The following is an 18,522-nucleotide window of genomic DNA, read 5'->3' as shown; positions in this document are numbered from 1 at the left end:
GCCATCGAATCGTAGAACAAGGTAGAACTTCTTTGGGTTTTCAAGACTAACTCTTTACAGGAGCAGCAAGCCCCCTTTTCTCCGGAGGAGAGGCTGGTGGTTTTGAACTGCTGGGTCAGCAGCTCGCTGCCGACTCACCAGGGCTTCTCCCTGTTTACCTGAAGAGCCTTCAATTAACCTGCCTCCCCAGGAACATTGTCATTTGTCTTTCTCTCCCATTCTTGGAAAATCAGCTACTCCCCCAAGGACAGTTGTGCATCCTGGTCCAAAAGTTCTCAGGAAGAGAGAAGCTTCTTGTTATCCCCTGTGACACTGGTTGGGCGGTGGGTGATGCCGATTAAAATTGGCCTCATTATAAAAATGAAACATCTTTTTGGAGGATAACTAAAGAAATTGAAACTACTTACAACCTCATGATGCAGAGCGAGCCGCTGTTCAATGGTTTAGTCTGTTTCCTTTCCACGTTTCCCCCTTTTCTTAGTTACACCATTGAGATTATTAGTTTGGATCTTAACACCCATATTCTGCTTAACATTAAAATGTGAGCATTTCCTTGCGTTTTAATTTTTTATTCTTTTTTTTTTGTTGTTGTTTTTTTTATTTTTATTTTTTTTATTTATTTTATTTTATTTTTTTTTTAATTTTTTATTCTTTTAAAAAATACTTTTATTGGGGGCTCTTACATCTCTTACCACAATCCATACATTCATTCACCCAGTGTGTCAAGCATATTTCCTTGTGTTTTAATAATATTATTTTAAGACTTATTTTAATGGCTATATAATAATTCGTGGTGTATTTCATTACTTAACCTTCCCCCCCCCCCCCCATTGTTGAGCATCAAGATTTCTTTCACATTTTCTCTTAGAGAATTCATTATGCATTCAGCGCCTTTATGCATTAGTGTGGTGTTGTTTCTGATTATTTCCTTCGGATAAGGATTTGCCGTCTCAGAAACCCACAGGGGCAGTTCTACCCTGCCCTCTAGGGATGAAACGAGTTGGCACAAACTCGATGGCAGGGAGTTTGATGTTTCTGGTTTCCAGATTCCCAGAAGAGGTTACTGGGCAAAGGTGCAGGAACAGTTTAAAACTCTCACTGTGGGCTGACAAAAGGCATCTCAGAAAGGTTGTCCAAACCATGGATTCCCACATCTTACAGGGATGTTTTACCAGATCCTTCATAATATTGAGGACTGTGTTTCATTTCCAAGGCCTTTCCTGTTGGAAGAGCAGGAAGCCTGGCCTCTTGACTCTAGTGGACGATGAGCCTTGTTTCATTTTTCAGATCTCATCTGAGCTGCTCCAGTTCTTTGCCGATGTCTCTATGGAGCTACGAGACCCATCGCTGACCAGCCAGGGCTAGCTCAGGAGCACTGTTGGACCGATCATAAGAACACACTGTGGAGAGTTACCCTGTGGGGAGCATGTTTATTGAAAGTATTCCCTGTGATTTCCCTTTGGAAGGTTCTCTCTGGTTTTTGATACCCTCACTCACTGCCTGCAAGCCCACGTCAACCCCGAGAGCCCTACAGGGCAGGGGCCTCTTTGCGGAACTGGAAAGCCTGATCTTTCTCCAACGTTTTAGATCCAGAAGTTTTAAAATATCGCATGGCTGCGGCTGTCCGGACCTTTTACTCGGTGGTATTTTCATCTCATTTTCCTCCTTGCTACAATCTCACAGCTCACTGCCGTGGAGTCGCTGCGGACTCCTAACAATCTTACAGGGCAGGGGAGAGCAGTTCCTGCGGGCCCCTGAGACGATCACTCCTTACAGGAGTGGAAAGCTTTCTCATTCTCCCGCGCAACCCATAACCACAGCACAACCATGGTTCTTCTGAAATCTAATAGTGACCTTTGTTCCTTTGATGAGTTCTTTTTCTTTTTTAACATTTAGCACTTGTGTGAGTCTGGGTTTACTAGAGAAACAAATTCGTAGACACTCATGTGTATAAGAAAGAGCTTTATATAAAAGAGCAATTGTATGTTGAGAAAACATCTTACTCCAGTCCAGATCAAGTCCATAAGTCCGATATTAGCCAATATGTCTGATACTAGTCCATAAACTTTTTTTAGACTCACACAACACATGAAATGACGCCAAATGCTGGAAGATCACAGGCCAGTGGGTGGAAAGTCTACTGGATCCAGTGGTGGTGGAAGCCTCTCAGCGCTGGCAGGGGTCTCCACGTGGCTGATCTAGCCCCAGGGCTCTGGCTTCATCAGTGCAGTGCCATGTGGCTTGTCAACAGGAATGTCTGGCAGAGAGTGAGCTACATATCTCCTCACACCTTCATGTCATCAAGCTGTGGCCTGATTGACTGGCTAGACTCCACCCCTTTGCAAGTTGACAGATTCTGTAACTGCCACACCACTCTAAGTCACATGAACTTTCAGTGTAAGATCTGAGTAAGTCTCTAACAAATTCCTTACCCAAGGATTTTAACCTTATAGTGTCCATTTTATCCACGACTTTGATGATGTATAACTTAATATATTTTGAAACGTGTCTAGTTCCAGGTTATTTCTCCTATTTCACTCCTCTGGCTGTTAACACAAACTATGCTACTCAAGGTGGTCAGACTTATCTTTCTGCGAGGCTGTTGTTAGTTGCTAATGCGTGAGTTCTGACTCACGGTGACCCCCTGTGTGGGGTGTAGAACTGCTCCCCGGGGTTCCTCTTGGCGAGTTTGAACTGACGATCTTTTGGCTAGTCGCCAAGGGCGTAACCATTTGTACCCCCGGGGACGCCAACCCGAACTGCTTTGATCATTGCAGATTTATTATCTAAAAGGTACAGTTATCCTCACGTTACTTTCCACCACGTCTTACCGATTCCTACTCCTCTCTCCCTTCCACGAGGCGCCTCGTGGTCTGGTGGGTTAAGTGGTGGGCACTAGCGGCAAGGGCAGCAGCTCTGCAGGACCCACCACTGTCTGCAGGAGGCAGGTGGGGGCTGTGGGCTCGGAACCCCACAGAGTCCTCCTCTGCTCTGTAGGGTCACTCCGTGCTGAATCCACTGACTGGCAGTGGTTCCCGTCTCCTCGTGCAGCCCCTGTCAGCTGGCGGGAGAGAGCCATTCTCTTCAGAGTCCCACGGAAGCTCACGTCCAGGTCCTTTCACCTTGAAGTCCCCGTTTCTAAGCCCGGCTCTTCTTCAGTGAAGTGGGAAGAAGACCGTTCTTGTCATCCCCCATTTGAAACATTTTCTGACTTCTGGGGTGTGGCTTTGGTTCTGAGAGGGCCCACTGTGTTGGGTCTTCTGAAGCAGCAGAGGCAGTGCCATTCTTCAGAAACCCGCGCTCGCTCTCTCTGGGCCCAGTGGGATTGGTCGGGTCTGGATTCTGAGGCATCAGGACATTCCTGATAGAAGGACAAGGGATGGAGAAGTGGCTCCGGGCCCTGCTGGCCTACCTGGAGCCACAGGAGAATTCTACCAGGAAGAGCCCCTCAGGTTAGGGGTGACCTGTGGCCTCACAGGAAACCGTTTTTTGGGGGGAGAGGCCCCCGGGGAGGCTTGCTCCCTGGCTAGATCAGAGCCAGTGGGGCCGGGGGAGGGGGCAGGGATAGATTGGGTATATCAGTTGAATGTCACCAGCAAGGGGTGTTTGGCCTTGTCAAGGGGTAGTTTTAAAGGGGACACTGGAGGAGGCACAGCACAATAAGACAGTCAGAATGGTAACCCCCAATGATGTTGCTGAGGACACAGCGCCCAGCACACGTGGAACATTCCCTGGGGAATCGCTCAAAAGAGGGATTCTCCTGGGAAGGAACATGTCGCATTGAAGCTTCTCCGCCATTAGACATTTGTGATATAATCATTGGGGTATAGAAGAGAAGCATTTCAGTCAAAGTCATGATCTGGTGAGGCCCAGGACATAGGCTGCAACTGAGTGTGAATTAGGTGAACACATGTAGCTAAGTGGATCCGTAGACAAACCAAGCTGTTGGATTTAGGGGATTTTTTGGGATATAAACAGACTTCCCCCTGCTTTGTCTTCCCCAAAGATATGCCAAACATTAAAGGCTGTTTGCCAGCACATGGTGGGAGGTCAGATGCTTAAGAGATAATCTCTCTGAAGGCATTCAGCCATCCAGAGCTATCAGACATTATTGTTTATCCCACCATAAATGGGGCTCACTCCCTGTTGTTAGGGACAGTGGATTGCTTCCCCTGAAAGCTTAGGCTAAATCAAATCTCCAACTCAAGGACAATCAAGGTTAGGCTGCCTCATGAATCTAGGATCCGCCCATCTTGTCACATGTATACCCTTAATCCCTCCTCTTTCTATAGCATGCATACCCCTAGATTGTCCCCCTCCCATTACTGTATTACCTATAGTACAACCCCTTCCTGTTACATATGCCTTTACCTGTAATTAGGGGGCTTGCACCACCCCCAAAAGATATATAAGCTTTGGTTAGCAATAAATTGCTTTCTCTTCTGCCCTCTCGTGCCCCACCTCCACGTGTACCACCAAGAGGAGCTGAGGTGAGCATGCTCCCATGAGATGTGTCTGACTTCTTTATGTTACTCTCTCTCATCTCTCCTATTTCTCTATGACTTTAATCTTTATATTTCCCAACCATACAGGCGATGAATTGGCTCATGGCTCAGACATCGGTCATGCTCGCTTACTTCAAAAGAGTCCTAGGTGGCTTAGTTAGCTTTAGGAAGCACTTCTGTTCAGTAAGAAGGAGAAACACGTGCTACCAATTGTCCTACACACTTGTGTATTCTCAGTTAATTCCACACGAGAGTTAAGAGTTTGTATGTACACCTTTAAAACAGATATTGCGTGACATAAAGCTGAATGGTTAAAAAACTAGGCAATAATGTAAAGTTTTACTTTGTCTTTACCTAGAATGATATTAAAGAGCAAAACCAAATAAATAACAAAAACAGACCGAAACAATGGATAAGTAGAGAGAGACCAGGGAAGAAGAACAAACCTTTCCCTTTCAGGGCCTTACAGGGCAGTTTTCCTGCTTTGTGAACAAGGCGCCCGTATTTTTGTTTTCATCCTTTACTGCATTCCCGCCGGTTGGTAGCTGGGCCGGCAGACACGCTGGTGGAGGAGGAGCGTGAGCTCTTCTTTCCCTTGCGGTCCTTGCCCGGCCCTGGGGCAGGTTAGACGGAGGCTCAGGACCCAAGGACCGTGCCTGCCCTGGTCTCTGCTGGGCTTCCTGTCTACAGCTTTCAGGTCTGAAGGTCCCACCGACCCCCGTTCTCCATACCCACACCTCTTATTTAGGCCTGACACTGAGAAACGCTCTCACCATTCCCTTGATTATAATACGATCGCACTAGATCTCTGTTGTTTCATTTTTTACCTTCTTTAATGCATGTGTGCATGAGAGGGGTTCCTCTCGGCTTTGGTCACTGTAGTATGTCCAGGGTTGGGCCCATAGAAGTGCTCACTAACTGTTTTTTTTTTTTCCCCTGAAAATTTTCAGAGAGACCTAAAAAGAGATCTGATAGATGGGTGAGCCCTCCTGTACCCCTGCCCCTCTGCTTCTGCTGCCCGGCCATTTGCTTAGTCCGCGCAGCCTGGTTGTTGCCTTTTGCACGGTTACATGTGCTCAAATGCCTCGTGATGGACTCTCGGTGGACGAGAGTGAAGAACCGGATGCTGACTGTGGGCACCCAGTGCGGGCTCTCTTTGCAGATGGTGGTTTTACCAAGGCCTCTCGTGCCCTGCAGATTCCCCTGAGCCTCTGCCCTAAAGCTGGGTGGTTTGAACCCGCCCCACTGTGCCACGTGAGAAAGGCCTGGTGCCCTGCTGCAGTGTGAACAGCTGAGAAAACCCGACGGAGCGCTTCCCTGGGACACGAGTCAGAACGAACGGGTAGGCAGCAGGCCTGCCTGGGGTTTGGAGCGTGCCCTGATGGAGAGGCCGGTTTTGACCTCGGAGCACACACTTCTCCTTTGGACTTTGTTGAGGACCAACAGTAAGTGAGCATGGTCTGCCCTTGGAAGGGAACTTCTCTGTAGTGTTTGTCCCTCTGCTTCTCCGTAAGGTGTATGGGGGAGGGGCAGGGCCCCGGGGGACTAGGACTTAGAGGTTGCTTGTGTGAGTGTGGGTCACCCAGGTGGAACCGTCTTACTCCCCCCCTGGTCATGGTGGAGAACCCCTAGTTTCCTCAATCCTGTCCTGCCTCCTTCTCTGACCCAAGATCTTTATCATGGCCACACCCCAGGGTCCCCCAGCCACATTTTAGAGCAATTCAGAGCAGTTCTTAGGGCTCCTTGTGGTCAAATGCGACCCTGAGCTCAGGCAAAAACACAAAGCCCCCTAAACCCAAACCCACTACCACTGAGTCCCCTCTGACTCCCAGGCGACCTCACAGGACAGAGGAGGACTGCCTCACGCTGGGTTGCTCCAGGCTGCGCATCTTTTCCAAAGTGGATCGCCACATCCTTCCCCCAGCGTTTGAACTGTTCACCTTGTGGTAGACACCGTGCTTATAAAGTAGCGGGGCAGTGAAAAAGAGAAGACTTTCAATGAGATGGAGGGGGGCTGCCACAACGGGCTCAAACAGGGACGACTGAGAGGACGGTGCAGGGCCGAGCAGTGCTTCATCCGGTGTACCTAAGGTCCCTATGGGTCAGAACCAACTTGATGGACCAGACACCGCCACACCAAGAGCTTTAACCGCTGCCCCACGAGGGCTCCCCACTGTGCCTGGAGTGCCTACAGTCTCCCACTCCACCCCTCTCATTGTCGCCCACACCACTCTGGCTGCTGGTACCTACTTTGAGGACCAATAGTAGGGAAGCGTAGCCTGCCATTTTGAGGGTGCTTGTAGCCAGTAATTGTGGTTGAATTAAAATCCTTCCTTCCTAGGTAAGGCTAGAGATGTGTTTTCTTCCTTTCTGGATCTCCTGGACTCATCCAGAACTTCACAGGGACAACTGGGCCCCCCTCTGAGCTCAGAGAAACCCCCTCCTCAGCAGTCTGAGTGTCAGCTCTCTCCCAAGCATCGATGTACTGGGTGGTGAAATGGTTACTGTTTGGCTACTCACTGGAAGATTGGCAGTTCGAGTCCACCCAGAGGTACCTTAGGAGAAAGGCCTGGTGATCTACTTCCAGATACCCAGCCATTGAACGCTCTGGTGCATGGTGCCACTCGGACGTACACGGCTCTTCATGAGTCAGGGTCTACTTGCCAGCGGTTGTTAATGCTTTACTATTGGCCATGTAGGGCCACTGATGGCAAAGTCAGCAGTTCAAGGCCCTCGGTTGTCTGAGGAAGAAACACGAGGCTTTCTGCCCCGTACACTTTTCTTATCCCCACCCCCCGGCCCCCAGTACACTTCATAAGAATTCCGACCTCTCCTATTTCTTCTTGAGGCCCGAGGACCAATAGCTACTTCTTAGGTTACCTTAGCATCCTCCTTTTTGTCCTTTAAGGTATCTAGGTAACAACTTCATGTTTAGTCAGCAATTCCTCCTATTCAGTTTCTCTGCTTCAATAGCTGGTTGTTATTTATGACTTTGTGATAATGTGTGTATTGTAACTTGGAAATTCTGACAATCAAGTGCCTAAAAGCATCTCAGGTGTGATGCCGAATGTTCAAATCCAAGCGTGACTGGCCAATACTCCCATCGCCACAGTGACCTCTCCTCCTACCTGGGCTGTGTTCTCAGCACTCCGGAATTGGGTTCTTTTCCCAATGCTAAAAGCAACACCATGAGCAGCCCCTCATTTCTTGGCTTGTATATACATGCTTTCTATTCACACGCTTAATGCTCGGCTGTTTCTATATTTATCAAGACCGTGGCAGACCTCTGGGCCTGCTGCCCTCCAAACGGTATTTCTCTGGAGCAGGCGTAGTTCCCCGTCTTTGTCTTTTGTTGTTTGGACAAAGATGTCTAGATTTATTTTGTAGGAAAATTATGAAAGGAAACTTCAAGTTCAAAGATAACTAGAGAGAGAGTTGTTAGCCTTTAGCCAATTTTTATGGACTATTCCAACCGACTTCACTGGGCACAATGCTTTCAAGGTTCCTCCATGTTGTAGCATGCATTGGGTTTTTAAGTTGTACTGTTTCGGGATTTGATAAAGTCAGAGTCTCGATGAGGGATGATCATGAGGCTTCCTCCCCCGCTCCCCCGCCCCCAGCTCTAGGACAGACGGAATGTTGTTCCCTTGTCCTGTTAGCGCTTAGACGGTGGTGCCAGGGTGAGCTGAGTGGAGACTTGGTTGACGAGTTTGTTTGCTCTTTGGGTCTGCATCCTCCCTTAAAGCCATCTAAAGGGAAGAATGAGTGTGGGCAAGCCATCTCCCCACTGAAATCCATTCTGCCGAGTTAAGAAAGGCAGCACAGCAGGAGAGCTACAAGCTTGAGTTTTGGAGCCACGCAACCTCGGGCTCAAATCTTGGCTCTGTTGTTTACCAGCTCTATTGACCTATGTCTCAGCTTCCTTATCTTTGAAACGGGGCTCATGGAAGCTCGCTCATGGACTTGATCTCAAGGAGGAATGAAGCACACACGACATAGCGTGGCATACAGTAAGTGCCCAACAAATGCACGTATACGAGTGTGCATATAGTAGTGTGTGTGTACTTAGTTAGAAGCCCTGGTGGTGTAGTGGTTATATGTCAGGCTGCTAACCACAAGGTCAGCCGTTCGAAAACACTAGGCAGTCTTTGGAAGAAAGGTGAGGCTGTCTACTCCAGGGAAGAGTTAGTCTTGGAAACCCACTGGGGCAGTTCTACCCTGTCCTACAGGGTCTATGAGTCAGAATTGACTCAATAGCTGTGAATTAGATTTGGGTTTGGTATATTTAGTTATGAGAGGCTTCAAAATGTTTGTGAAAAAATCTCACTACCTTCTAATTCTATTTGTCCATGAACTTTTTGAAAAACCCTTGTAGTTACACATAGAAAATAGACATAAAATAATTATATTAAAATTAAGTTATAAAAAATGAAATAACATTTACTTTACATAAACTAAATATATGACTGTATTCACTTACTGCCATTGAGTCGATTCTGTTCTGTCCTATCAGGCTATTCATAGAGGCCCTACAGGACAGGGTAGAATTGCCCCTCTGGGCTTCTGAGACTGTCACTCTTAGTGGGAGTAGAAAACCTCATCTGTCTCCTGAGGAGTGGCTCGTGGTTTTGAACTGCTGACCTTGTGATTAACAGGTCAATGACTGACCTACTGTGCCACCATAGCTTAACTATAGATGTTTATATGAACATGGATAGAGACTAGACCACACCCAGTCTTTATATCTTGGAAACAGAACTGCACAATTAAGAAAAATCACAAATGTTCATTATGGGATTAAACAGTATTAAGAGAATGAAGTGGGGAGCTACTGCTTCAACAAAATATGAGGGGGCTTCAAAAAGCTCACGGAAAAATTGAATTAGAAAGTCATGGAATTGTCCCATGAACTTTTTGCAGCCCTGTCATATAGTGTCTGATGGGAAACTGGACAAATGCCTTTGCATTGTTGCAGGCAGTGCTCCGGAGGCCGGTCCGGGGCTATCCTGTCTCACAGACACGCAGATGGAGCCTAAGGAACGGGACACAGCTAGCACGCGGGGGAGCCGGGAGCTCAAAGGGAGCACTCTAGCCGGTGCTCTCTGCGGCCGGGCTGCGGAGCAGGGCCTCCGAGCAGCCTCCCTGGTGATCACAGGGCTCTGCAGATCTGCAGGGGTAACGCAGCAGCCCCGAGCTCAGGGATAGGGCGCAGGACGGGGAACCTTTCTTCTGCTGAGGGCCATTTGGATATTTATAGCAGCATTCTCAGGCCGTACGAAATGATCGACTAGAACTAACCAGCTCTATTTGGTCACATGCACCCCTAATGTGATGGCTGGACATGCTTATCTCTGGTGAGGCCTGTGATGTTAGCTGGTCTTGAGGGCCTGATTATATGGTCCATGGGCTGGACATTCCCCCCTCCTGCCCTAGCTACACGTGGATATTCAAATGAAAATCAAATGAAATGAAAAATTCAGTTCTTCCGTCCTCTTGGTCACACTTCAAGGGCTCGAGAGGCGTGTGTGGGGACACACGGGGCAGCAAACACGGGGCATCTCCACACTCGGAGAGACGTCTATTGTTAGGCACAACTTCTTAGCTCCAACAAGACTCAGACTCAATAGATAATGGAAAATTGTTTTTTTTTAATTAAATACCACTTCATAATGTTATTTGCACCTAGTACACACGTGTTTTGAAAAATAAGACATGCCACATTAGTTACAATGTTAACAAAATGTAAGCATCCACATAGAATATTCTAAGGTGACTTCATTTGGACAGCTTCTCGGAGAGATAAAAGTAAGTTCTTGTTGTCTACCGGGCAGTGTTGGGCCAGATTTGGAATTCACAGGCTGCAGGGCAGGCCTCCCGGCCTCTACCTGGTGGGCATCAGATCTGCATGAAGCCATCAGGTTGGCTGATTTCCACCAGAGAAGCAAAGGCTAGGGCACTCCCCAGCAGTGGGTTCCACAGTGCCAGACTCCAAGGCTGACCTGAGCTTAGTGTGACAGCATTGTCAGAGGGGACTTCATGGCCACGAGAAGAGCTGGCTCTAACTTCTCATCTGGAGACCTAGCGCCCCAGCCTTCAGAACAGGTAAACAGAAAGAGGGGTGGGGAGGGGAGGGGCGTGAACACTGAGAGGTTAGACCTCGTGTTAGGGATCTGGTTGCTAGGAAGGGCGGAGCGTGGTGTCTGATGCAGCCTGGGACACTCCAGAGGGCTCAGGGCTGTCAGAAGCAGGAGAGAAATCTAAAGCATCGACTGCCCCTGGCCCGCCCTCACAGCAGGTACTGCTATCACCAGCAAACTGCCCATTTGGGGGCCAAAGACCCAGACCAGCTAGCCCAAGACAGACCTGGAGCTCTGGAAACAATGGCTCCGTGTGACTAACTCTTCCTAAGAGCCCAAGTGACTTACTCCTGAGTGGTGGAAGCCACCGGGCAACTTTCTGCTTGGCCCTCCTCAAGCACAGCGGCACAGGACAATGCCATGCCCTAAACCAGAAGGCGGCAGGGCTACCCAGCCCCAGCAGTGGTCCCCTGACAACAGCATCCCTTGGCTGCGGTGGCAGCTCCCAAATTGCAGAGCATTTTTATCTATTGCTTCGGAGAGCTGGCTGGCCTCTCAGAGGCTCTTAACAAAAGAGGGATTGCCGGCAGAGGAAGCGTGGGAGCGTGTCATCTTAAAAATGATTACTCACCTGGGTTCGACACCCTTAAGCAGCCTTCCTGCTTGCCTTCCCGTCACCCACTCTGCCCGAACTTCTGGCCTCACGAAAATCACTTGGGAAATGAGGGAACTCGAAATAGCTGTGAAAACCTGGTCTTAATGCCTCTGGCTGTCCAGGTCCACCTCCCCGACCTGGCCCGGCTCTTTCCGTGGCAAAGCTTTCCTGCCGGGGTGTGCTCCTGTCTAAACACTTTGGGCCCGGACCAGGGCCTCCTGAACTAGCCACTTCTGCAGTGAGCGATCGCATTTCACACCTGCCCACGGCGTGCTGGGTGCTGTGTCTCCCCCTGCTGGCAGGGAGGGTGGCCCTGGAGCTTGCTCTGCATCACCTGTGCACCCTCCCCGTGTTTCAGCACAGAGCAAATGGCTCCCAAGTGGCGTTGCATTCAATTGATGCCTGGCCTATGGAAAGATGCTCACTTCCTGCTGACGTCTTGGCTCTTTTGGACACAACACATAAGTGGTACAATGGTGGTCACGTACCGCAAGCAACAGGCTTTGGAGAAGTCAAGGTACTCAATTGGTATGAAGCACAATCAATCCGCTAAGATGAATGATCGATATATCAACACTGGTCTAGTAACACTGTTGTCTGGCCGATTTGATAAAGGCTGTCTGGGGAAGCAGCAAGAATGTGGGTCTAGGTAGCAGACAGTGGGCTGGGTCATCGGGGATTGTGGGAGCGATGCAAAGCAGCCTGAGAGAGGAAATTCCGGCTTTCCAGGGGTTTTCTTTGCTGGATCCCCAAACTACAGCAGACTCACCCGTGCTCTCGGCCCCCTCCTCAGGCCCAGCGCTGGGGCAAGGGAACCAGCGTTTTAAACCAACACCCCAGGGATCTTTATGTCCACTGATGTTCAGAAGCAGGCGGTCTAAGACCCATCCTGGATGCAGTCAGAGGAATTTCGATCTCAGCAGCCGAGGATGGAGGAGGCTTGCTTCACAGACATAAGAGGGTGCTTAAAAAGGTTGGTGGGAAAATTCCATCATCTTTTAATGCCATTTTCCCTTGGGCTTTTGAGGCCCCCTCGCAGGGTGCACGGGGCTGAGAACCCAGAATCTCCACTGATTCAAGGAAGGAACCGTTCAGGCTGGGAGTGTCCACCAGGGGGGAGTGTAGAGCGGCTGAGGCTGCCTCCGGAGCAGCAGCCGCATTTGGCCCTGAGGCCACCAGAGGGCAGGGAAAAGTGACCCTGGAACGGGGCAGATCCTCCCGTCCTCTCGAAGACGTGCAAGCCCCTTTCCAGGATTCGCTCTGGCTCTCGAGACCTCCCTGTTCTTGGGGGGTGGGGTGGGAGGGGAACATTTAAGTAGTTCTCAGAACCCAAACCAAATTCGTTTTTCAGAGCAGAGTCGATGTGGACGCAAGTCTGCACAGCTTCGTGGCAAGAGCGGGCTGCAGGAAAGCGGAAGTTCACCTCGGAAGCATTTCCGACGTGCGGCGGGTGGCAGAGTGCTGCCCGATGGCTGCCCACTTCGGAGGCTGCAGAGTGTGGTCGCAGATGTGAGACGGTTACTTGGGCCTCGGCCATGCCCACCGTCGTGGTGGAGGAAGACGAGACTGAGGTCCCCAGGCGTTTTGCTGGATCTGAAAGATGAGCGCAAGGATGTGGTGGCCTTTGGTCACTGGCTGGGCTGCAGCTCGGTTACCCCTCCTCAAGGAGGCTGGGTTCCGGGCCCGCATTCCCGCCCCCCCCCTCCCCCCCGTGTGAAATGTTCAAGACCAGGATGAAAGTATCCTTTGCCAGAGACAAAAGCCTTCCAAGATCCAAGGTGTAGAGTTCTCCTCTTTGCAAACAAAACAAACAAATCGAAAAGCCAGGCAAGCGAAGCAAGTCCGCTGCGCGCTGGCTCAGTCCTTCTTGGTGTGCTGCAGGACCCGGTAGGGCGCCCCGGGGGCACTCTTGGAGCCGTGCTCTTCTTGCATGACGGGCAGGGTGGCAGGAGCGTAGATCTCAGAGATGCTGTCGTTGTTTTCCAGGGCCCCATAGGAAAAAGACGCTTTGAGGTCGGGCTGAACCGCCATCCCCTTGTCATGCATGTTCTGCATACCTGAAATGAAATCCATTTTCCCTACATGATTATGTGGTGAGGGGGCCAGGGGAGGTGGCGTCTTCCCCAATCCTGCCACAGATTAATTATAGTGCTCAGGAGCTAATCATGTGCATTGTCAATTTCCTGAGTGCTTTGGATTTAAAAGAGAACATCCATAAAAATACACCAGAAATATTACAGTTGCTAAGCAACAAGGATGAATGTTCAGGAAAGAGAGACACAGACCAGCTCCCCCATCAAGAGAAACCATCGGTTGGCCTAGAATGTAGTGACGGTAGACTTGATGGCGTTGACTTGAGGCTGTGCCTTGAACGTGGTAGATGCCAACACTTTGCTGTTGAATTCACAACCTCATTGGACTGTTGAGAAGAGAAGGTACCTGGGAGTCGTGGCCACAGGACCACGATAGATGCATCATGATGCTCAGAGCGTATTCTGACCTTTAACATGAACACTCCTGGCCCACGTAGAGGGTAAGGGGAGATTTTAAAGCCAAGTTTTATTGTTGAAGAAGCATTAAACCAAAGGGCTGTACCCCACAGACAATCAATCCACTATTACCCTACTGTGTGAGTGTGGTTTTTACGTCTGAGTATTGCAGTGCTTCACTGTAGGGCAATGACTTTACTTTCAAGTCATTTAGCCTGTCTACAGTTCCCCAACTCCCTCTGGGTCAAGTTAGCTCGGAGGGCAACTCTTTTCCTGCTTGGGATGAAGACCTTCCAGATTCCCCTGTCCCCAGGCTGAGTTAGGAGAAATTGCAAGCAACATGCCTTTGACATTTGGCTGCTTACGTGCCCTCGGCACTGGGTGAAACACTTTCATTCATAATAGTAACAACAACAAGAATAATGGGCAATGTGAACAGAGTGTTTAGTTGGTGTGAGCAACCGGCTCTAAGCTTTGTATATTTTATCTTATTTGGTCTTCATGTCAACCAATGGAAGTGGTTAACGAGGAGTCCCTGGGTGGCCCAATCATTAAGCACTAGGCTACAAAGTGAAAGGTTAGCAGTCCAGACCCACTCATAGGTATCTTGGAAGAAAGATCTGCACTTTGAAAACCCCATGGGGCTCTGCCATGTGTCGAGTCTATTAGATGGGAACTGGGTGGCTGGTGGGTTGAAAAGTGTGTGGGTGGAATTTTTTTTTTGGGGGGGCCCAAGGTCATACGGCTAGAAAGTGCCAGAGCCAAGGCTAAAACTGTGGTGGTTTAAAGGCCAATGTCCAGATTTTTAACTGAACAACTGGATGACTTCCCTACACTGAATCCCCGAACAATCCCATCACAGATGTTCTATTATCCTCTTTCTCTGGATAAGAAAGCAGAGAGGTGAAGTAACCTGCTCAAGGTCACACAGCTAATGAGATCCAGCGCTGGGATCTGATGCCCAGACCCTCATCCAGTCTGTAAACAGCTTAGGGAGGCCCTGCTACTGGGAGAACCTTTGCCTCCATCTTACACAGGACTTATCAGTGGGCTTTGAAGGGCATGATTTAAGGTCTGGAGTCTGAGTGGGTAGAGCAATCTATTAACTTGTCTGATGGCTAACCATGAGGTTGGAGGTTTATGTATACACAGACATGCCTCATAAGAAAGATCTGGCCATTTACTTCTGGAAGAAAAATCAAGTGTTGGGGACTTTATGGTACAGAGCTCGGCTTTGGAATCCAGGGGTGTTTCTAGGCGGCTGTGGGGGCTCCACAGAGAGGTGTTGAGGATTGATCATAGAGCGGGTTCAAGGAAGTGAGGCCTTTTTAAAAAAATTAATGTTGTCAGGAAGTGGTGATAATCCTCTAATTGGGGGATCTGATTGCATCATGTCCAGACGGAAGGTAGACTGAGCTGAGACTACAGTGAGTGGTGAAGAAACAGCTATATCACGTGCATCGACCAGGACACGGCGATGGCTGGCCATCTTTGTGGCTTGGGCTATGTCTGTCTGTGTTTAGACATGGCTACAGAGGGCCACTCTGAGCTCTTCCTCCCTCACAGTCACACAGTGGCCTTGCCTGAGGCTGGTGACCTGTGAGCTTGCATATGTCCAAGTGAAGCACGCCAAGACCCAGCTGCCAGCACCAGGCCAGCTCTCAGCCCCTGGGGATGCTATTCTTCTTCTTCTTTAAGAGCCGTTCAGGTGCCGGAATGACTTAAGGCTTCTCCAAATTCTACACAGTGGCATTTCGGAATCTGAATACCACGTGAACAGCTTGTCAGGCTGTCAAGCTAGGGAAGCCTAGAGCAAGGCCATGATGCTGGCCAGCACCGGAGTGACTAGAGAAGCAAGCTGGCTTCTGTTTGGATTATTCAGCAGTTCTAGTGTCCATGTTTTGCTTGTCATCAAGGGCACATCAGAATGTGAAAATTTCCAAGTGTTTTTAAAATCTAAAAACCAAATCTAGTCAGGCATCTACCATGTCCCAGAGACAGTGCAAGGAGCCTTTTCACATAGTCCCTCCCCTTCCCCATCACCTGCACGAAGGAAACCCCACTTCCACGTGAGGGTCAGGAGTCGTGGGAGGGCCTGGTATATACCCAAGGTCACACAGTGGGTAGCAGGTAGAGCTGGGATTAGAACCCAGGTCTATCTGAAGGCCAAATCCAAGCTTGTCATGGTACAGAACCCGTTTAATCACAGGTGTCCTGGCAAGCCACAGTAGGAGGGCAGGCTCTCCTTCAAGATCTGACTTCCCCACTGGTCACAGCTACAGAGAAGAAGCAGAGTACCACACCACACCCACAGACAGACTACAGAATGCTGATATCTAAGTTACCTTAGGTTACCTTCTACGTCCCGCCGGCAAACACATCCTTTATGTATGCATAGGCAAATATTTACACATACATATATGTATGTACACACACATACAAATTGTATAAACACACAAACACATGTATACGTGTACAGGCACCACACATTTGCACACAGAGTTGACACCTCACCTATCTGGAATTCAGCTATCCAGCGCCCTCATCTATCCGGAACACAGCCGAGAAACAAGGAAGCAAAAAAGGCATCTGAGCAGCCCGGTTAGAGGTTTAACAAGTGCATGCACTAGAGCTCATGCACTTGACTCCTCGGGGGCACCTTTGCGCCCCATGCAGACCTCATTTATGGTGATTTTTATGCACGCATCTAACAAGCTGGGCCAGATAGGAGGACTGATGTGGAGTTCACAGAAGCAGGGAGTCTGGTTAACAGCGAGGATGACAGACAACAGCTTCATTGCAAGATACGAAGCGATAACAAAAAGGAGACGCGTAAATGCTGGAGCCGTGATGTTGGGGCCCCTCAGCCAGCTCTGAGCACCACCTGCATCAGAAGCACCTCCAGAGGGGTTGGGAAACCTGCCCTCTAGGAAGCGGGACCCCAGGGCATCACTGTGCTCACGTTTGTCCATGAGACTGTGGTTGTGGAGGGCAAGACTCACTGCTTTGGAAAGGGTTCTAACTTATACGAGGGGTACCCCCCCAAAAAAAAAAACCCAGAATTTTTTTCAAAGCTATGTATTTAAATTTTTTCACAAAACCACCTTTATCACCTTCAAAGTACTCTCCATGACACTTAATACATTTATCAATTCTGCGATTCCATTCTTGGAAACATTTTTCAAACTCATCTGTTTGGATGGCGGACAGGACCTCCCTTGTTTTTTTCTTCACCTCTATTATGTCATCAAATTGCTGTCCTTCCATGTCCTGCTTCATTTGTGGATACAAAAAGAAGTTGTACAGAGCAAGTTCAGGTGAGCCAGGTGCACAGGGCAAGAGAGGCATGCTGTTTTTTGCCCCAAACTGGTGCACTGAGATGGCTGCATGAGCAGGTGCATTGTCTTGATGGCAAAACCAGTCCTTCGTCTGCCAAAATCAGGCCTTTTGTTGGTCAAGCACTGTTATGCAATCTTTTCAGAAGCTCTAAATAGAAAGCTTGATTAACAGTCTGACCTGGTGGAATGAACTCCAAATGCACTACGAATCAACATTTTTGTCCATTTTGGAAGTTGACAAGATGTCCAGAACAAGGTTTGTCATCAATTGACATTTCACCTTTTTTTTGGAAATGAGAAAACCACTCGTATACTTGAGTTTTTTTCCATACCGCTGTCCTTGTAAGTGTGTTTAACATCACAAAACAGTTTCTGCAGCATTTTTCCCAAGCAGGAAACAAAATTTCATAGCTGCACACTGTTCTCTTAAATCGGCCATCACAAAAATCAAGGTTTGAGTGAACCTTTTTGTAGGAAAAAATTCACTGTGATCAGAGAGAGCCTTCCCAGGAGATGCCCCTGGGTGCACTAACTCAGAGCAAGTTGCTCGATGCTTGCATAGTGGGGGGGGGGGGATGCGTACTACGAAAGTTCCACTTCTCCTAGTGCAATTCTGCTTCTTTGGGGTGCCCCCTTGTATATTTAAGGTAAAAGCTAATTTTGAGTTGTCGAGGGAAAAGGTAGGGTCCACAGCATCCGGCTAGCAGAGCTCAAAGGGGCCGCCTGTTGTCCTATCATTTCTAAATCTGAATCGCTCTGGCACACAGACACCTCCCCTAAGTCCTCCGGGGCCCCACTGCTCCCCGCTGGGCTCCATGCATCCATAGCACTGCCGGGGCTTGAGGGCATTTGGGTTTGGGCCTGTGTGTGAACCTTCTCACCCAGGGGAAATTGACTTTCGAGAACAATCTTCTCCCTTGTGGAAGCCAAGGGACAAGGTTGCAGTTTTGAATTCCAGCCGTCTTGCTTTCCTCCCCTCTGATCATTCCATTCTGGCTACAAGGATGGGTTGGCTCTTTGCAGGCTTGAAGCCTGGTGCCGCAGAGCATAATTCCATCCAGGGTGAATCAGGATTTTCTGATAAAAGTCCTAAAACAGACTTGGGAATGGGCAGGAAGTGCTCAAAGCCAACCAGGTGCCTCAGTCACAACCCCTCCTCAACACACCAAGATAAAAAAAAACCCAAAATAAATACAGCGAGGGAAGTCACACCAAGACGGCACGGCACACCTTCCCGGGACCAAGCCCGGGGGGCTGGCTGGCAGCTGGCAACAGGAAGTAGCAATCAGTCTACGTGGACGGGCTGCCAGCGGGGCACATGGGTTTGAGCGTTACCTGGCATGGCATCCATGGAGATGTAGGGCTCAAATGGAACGGCCTTCTTCCTGTTACGCGTGATTAAGAAGACGCCCAAGCAAGCAATGAGGCACCTGGGGAGGAATCACAGTCTCTGGGGTG

At 49.2% G+C, this 18,522-nt stretch overlaps 1 protein-coding gene across 1 annotated transcript in view; it reads right to left on the bottom strand.

Moving 5' to 3' along the window:
- Positions 1-10,143: 10,143 nt before the first annotated feature.
- The window catches only part of NIPAL3 (NIPA like domain containing 3), a 53,239-nt gene continuing 44,860 nt past the window's right edge, over positions 10,144-18,522 (bottom strand). The window contains exons 11-12 of the mRNA XM_075552519.1: positions 18,400-18,494; positions 10,144-13,294 (exon numbers count right to left, since the gene is read on the bottom strand). Of these exons, the coding sequence (XP_075408634.1) occupies positions 13,095-13,294; positions 18,400-18,494 (295 nt within the window). The 3' untranslated portion in view covers positions 10,144-13,094. The remainder of the gene's footprint in view (positions 13,295-18,399; positions 18,495-18,522) is intronic.

This window comes from Tenrec ecaudatus, chromosome 1, assembly GCF_050624435.1.
Source record: "Tenrec ecaudatus isolate mTenEca1 chromosome 1, mTenEca1.hap1, whole genome shotgun sequence".
Classification (NCBI taxonomy): domain Eukaryota; kingdom Metazoa; phylum Chordata; class Mammalia; order Afrosoricida; family Tenrecidae; genus Tenrec; species Tenrec ecaudatus.
Note: the sequence above shows the minus strand (reverse complement) of the source record. Positions and strands in the feature narration are given on the sequence as shown.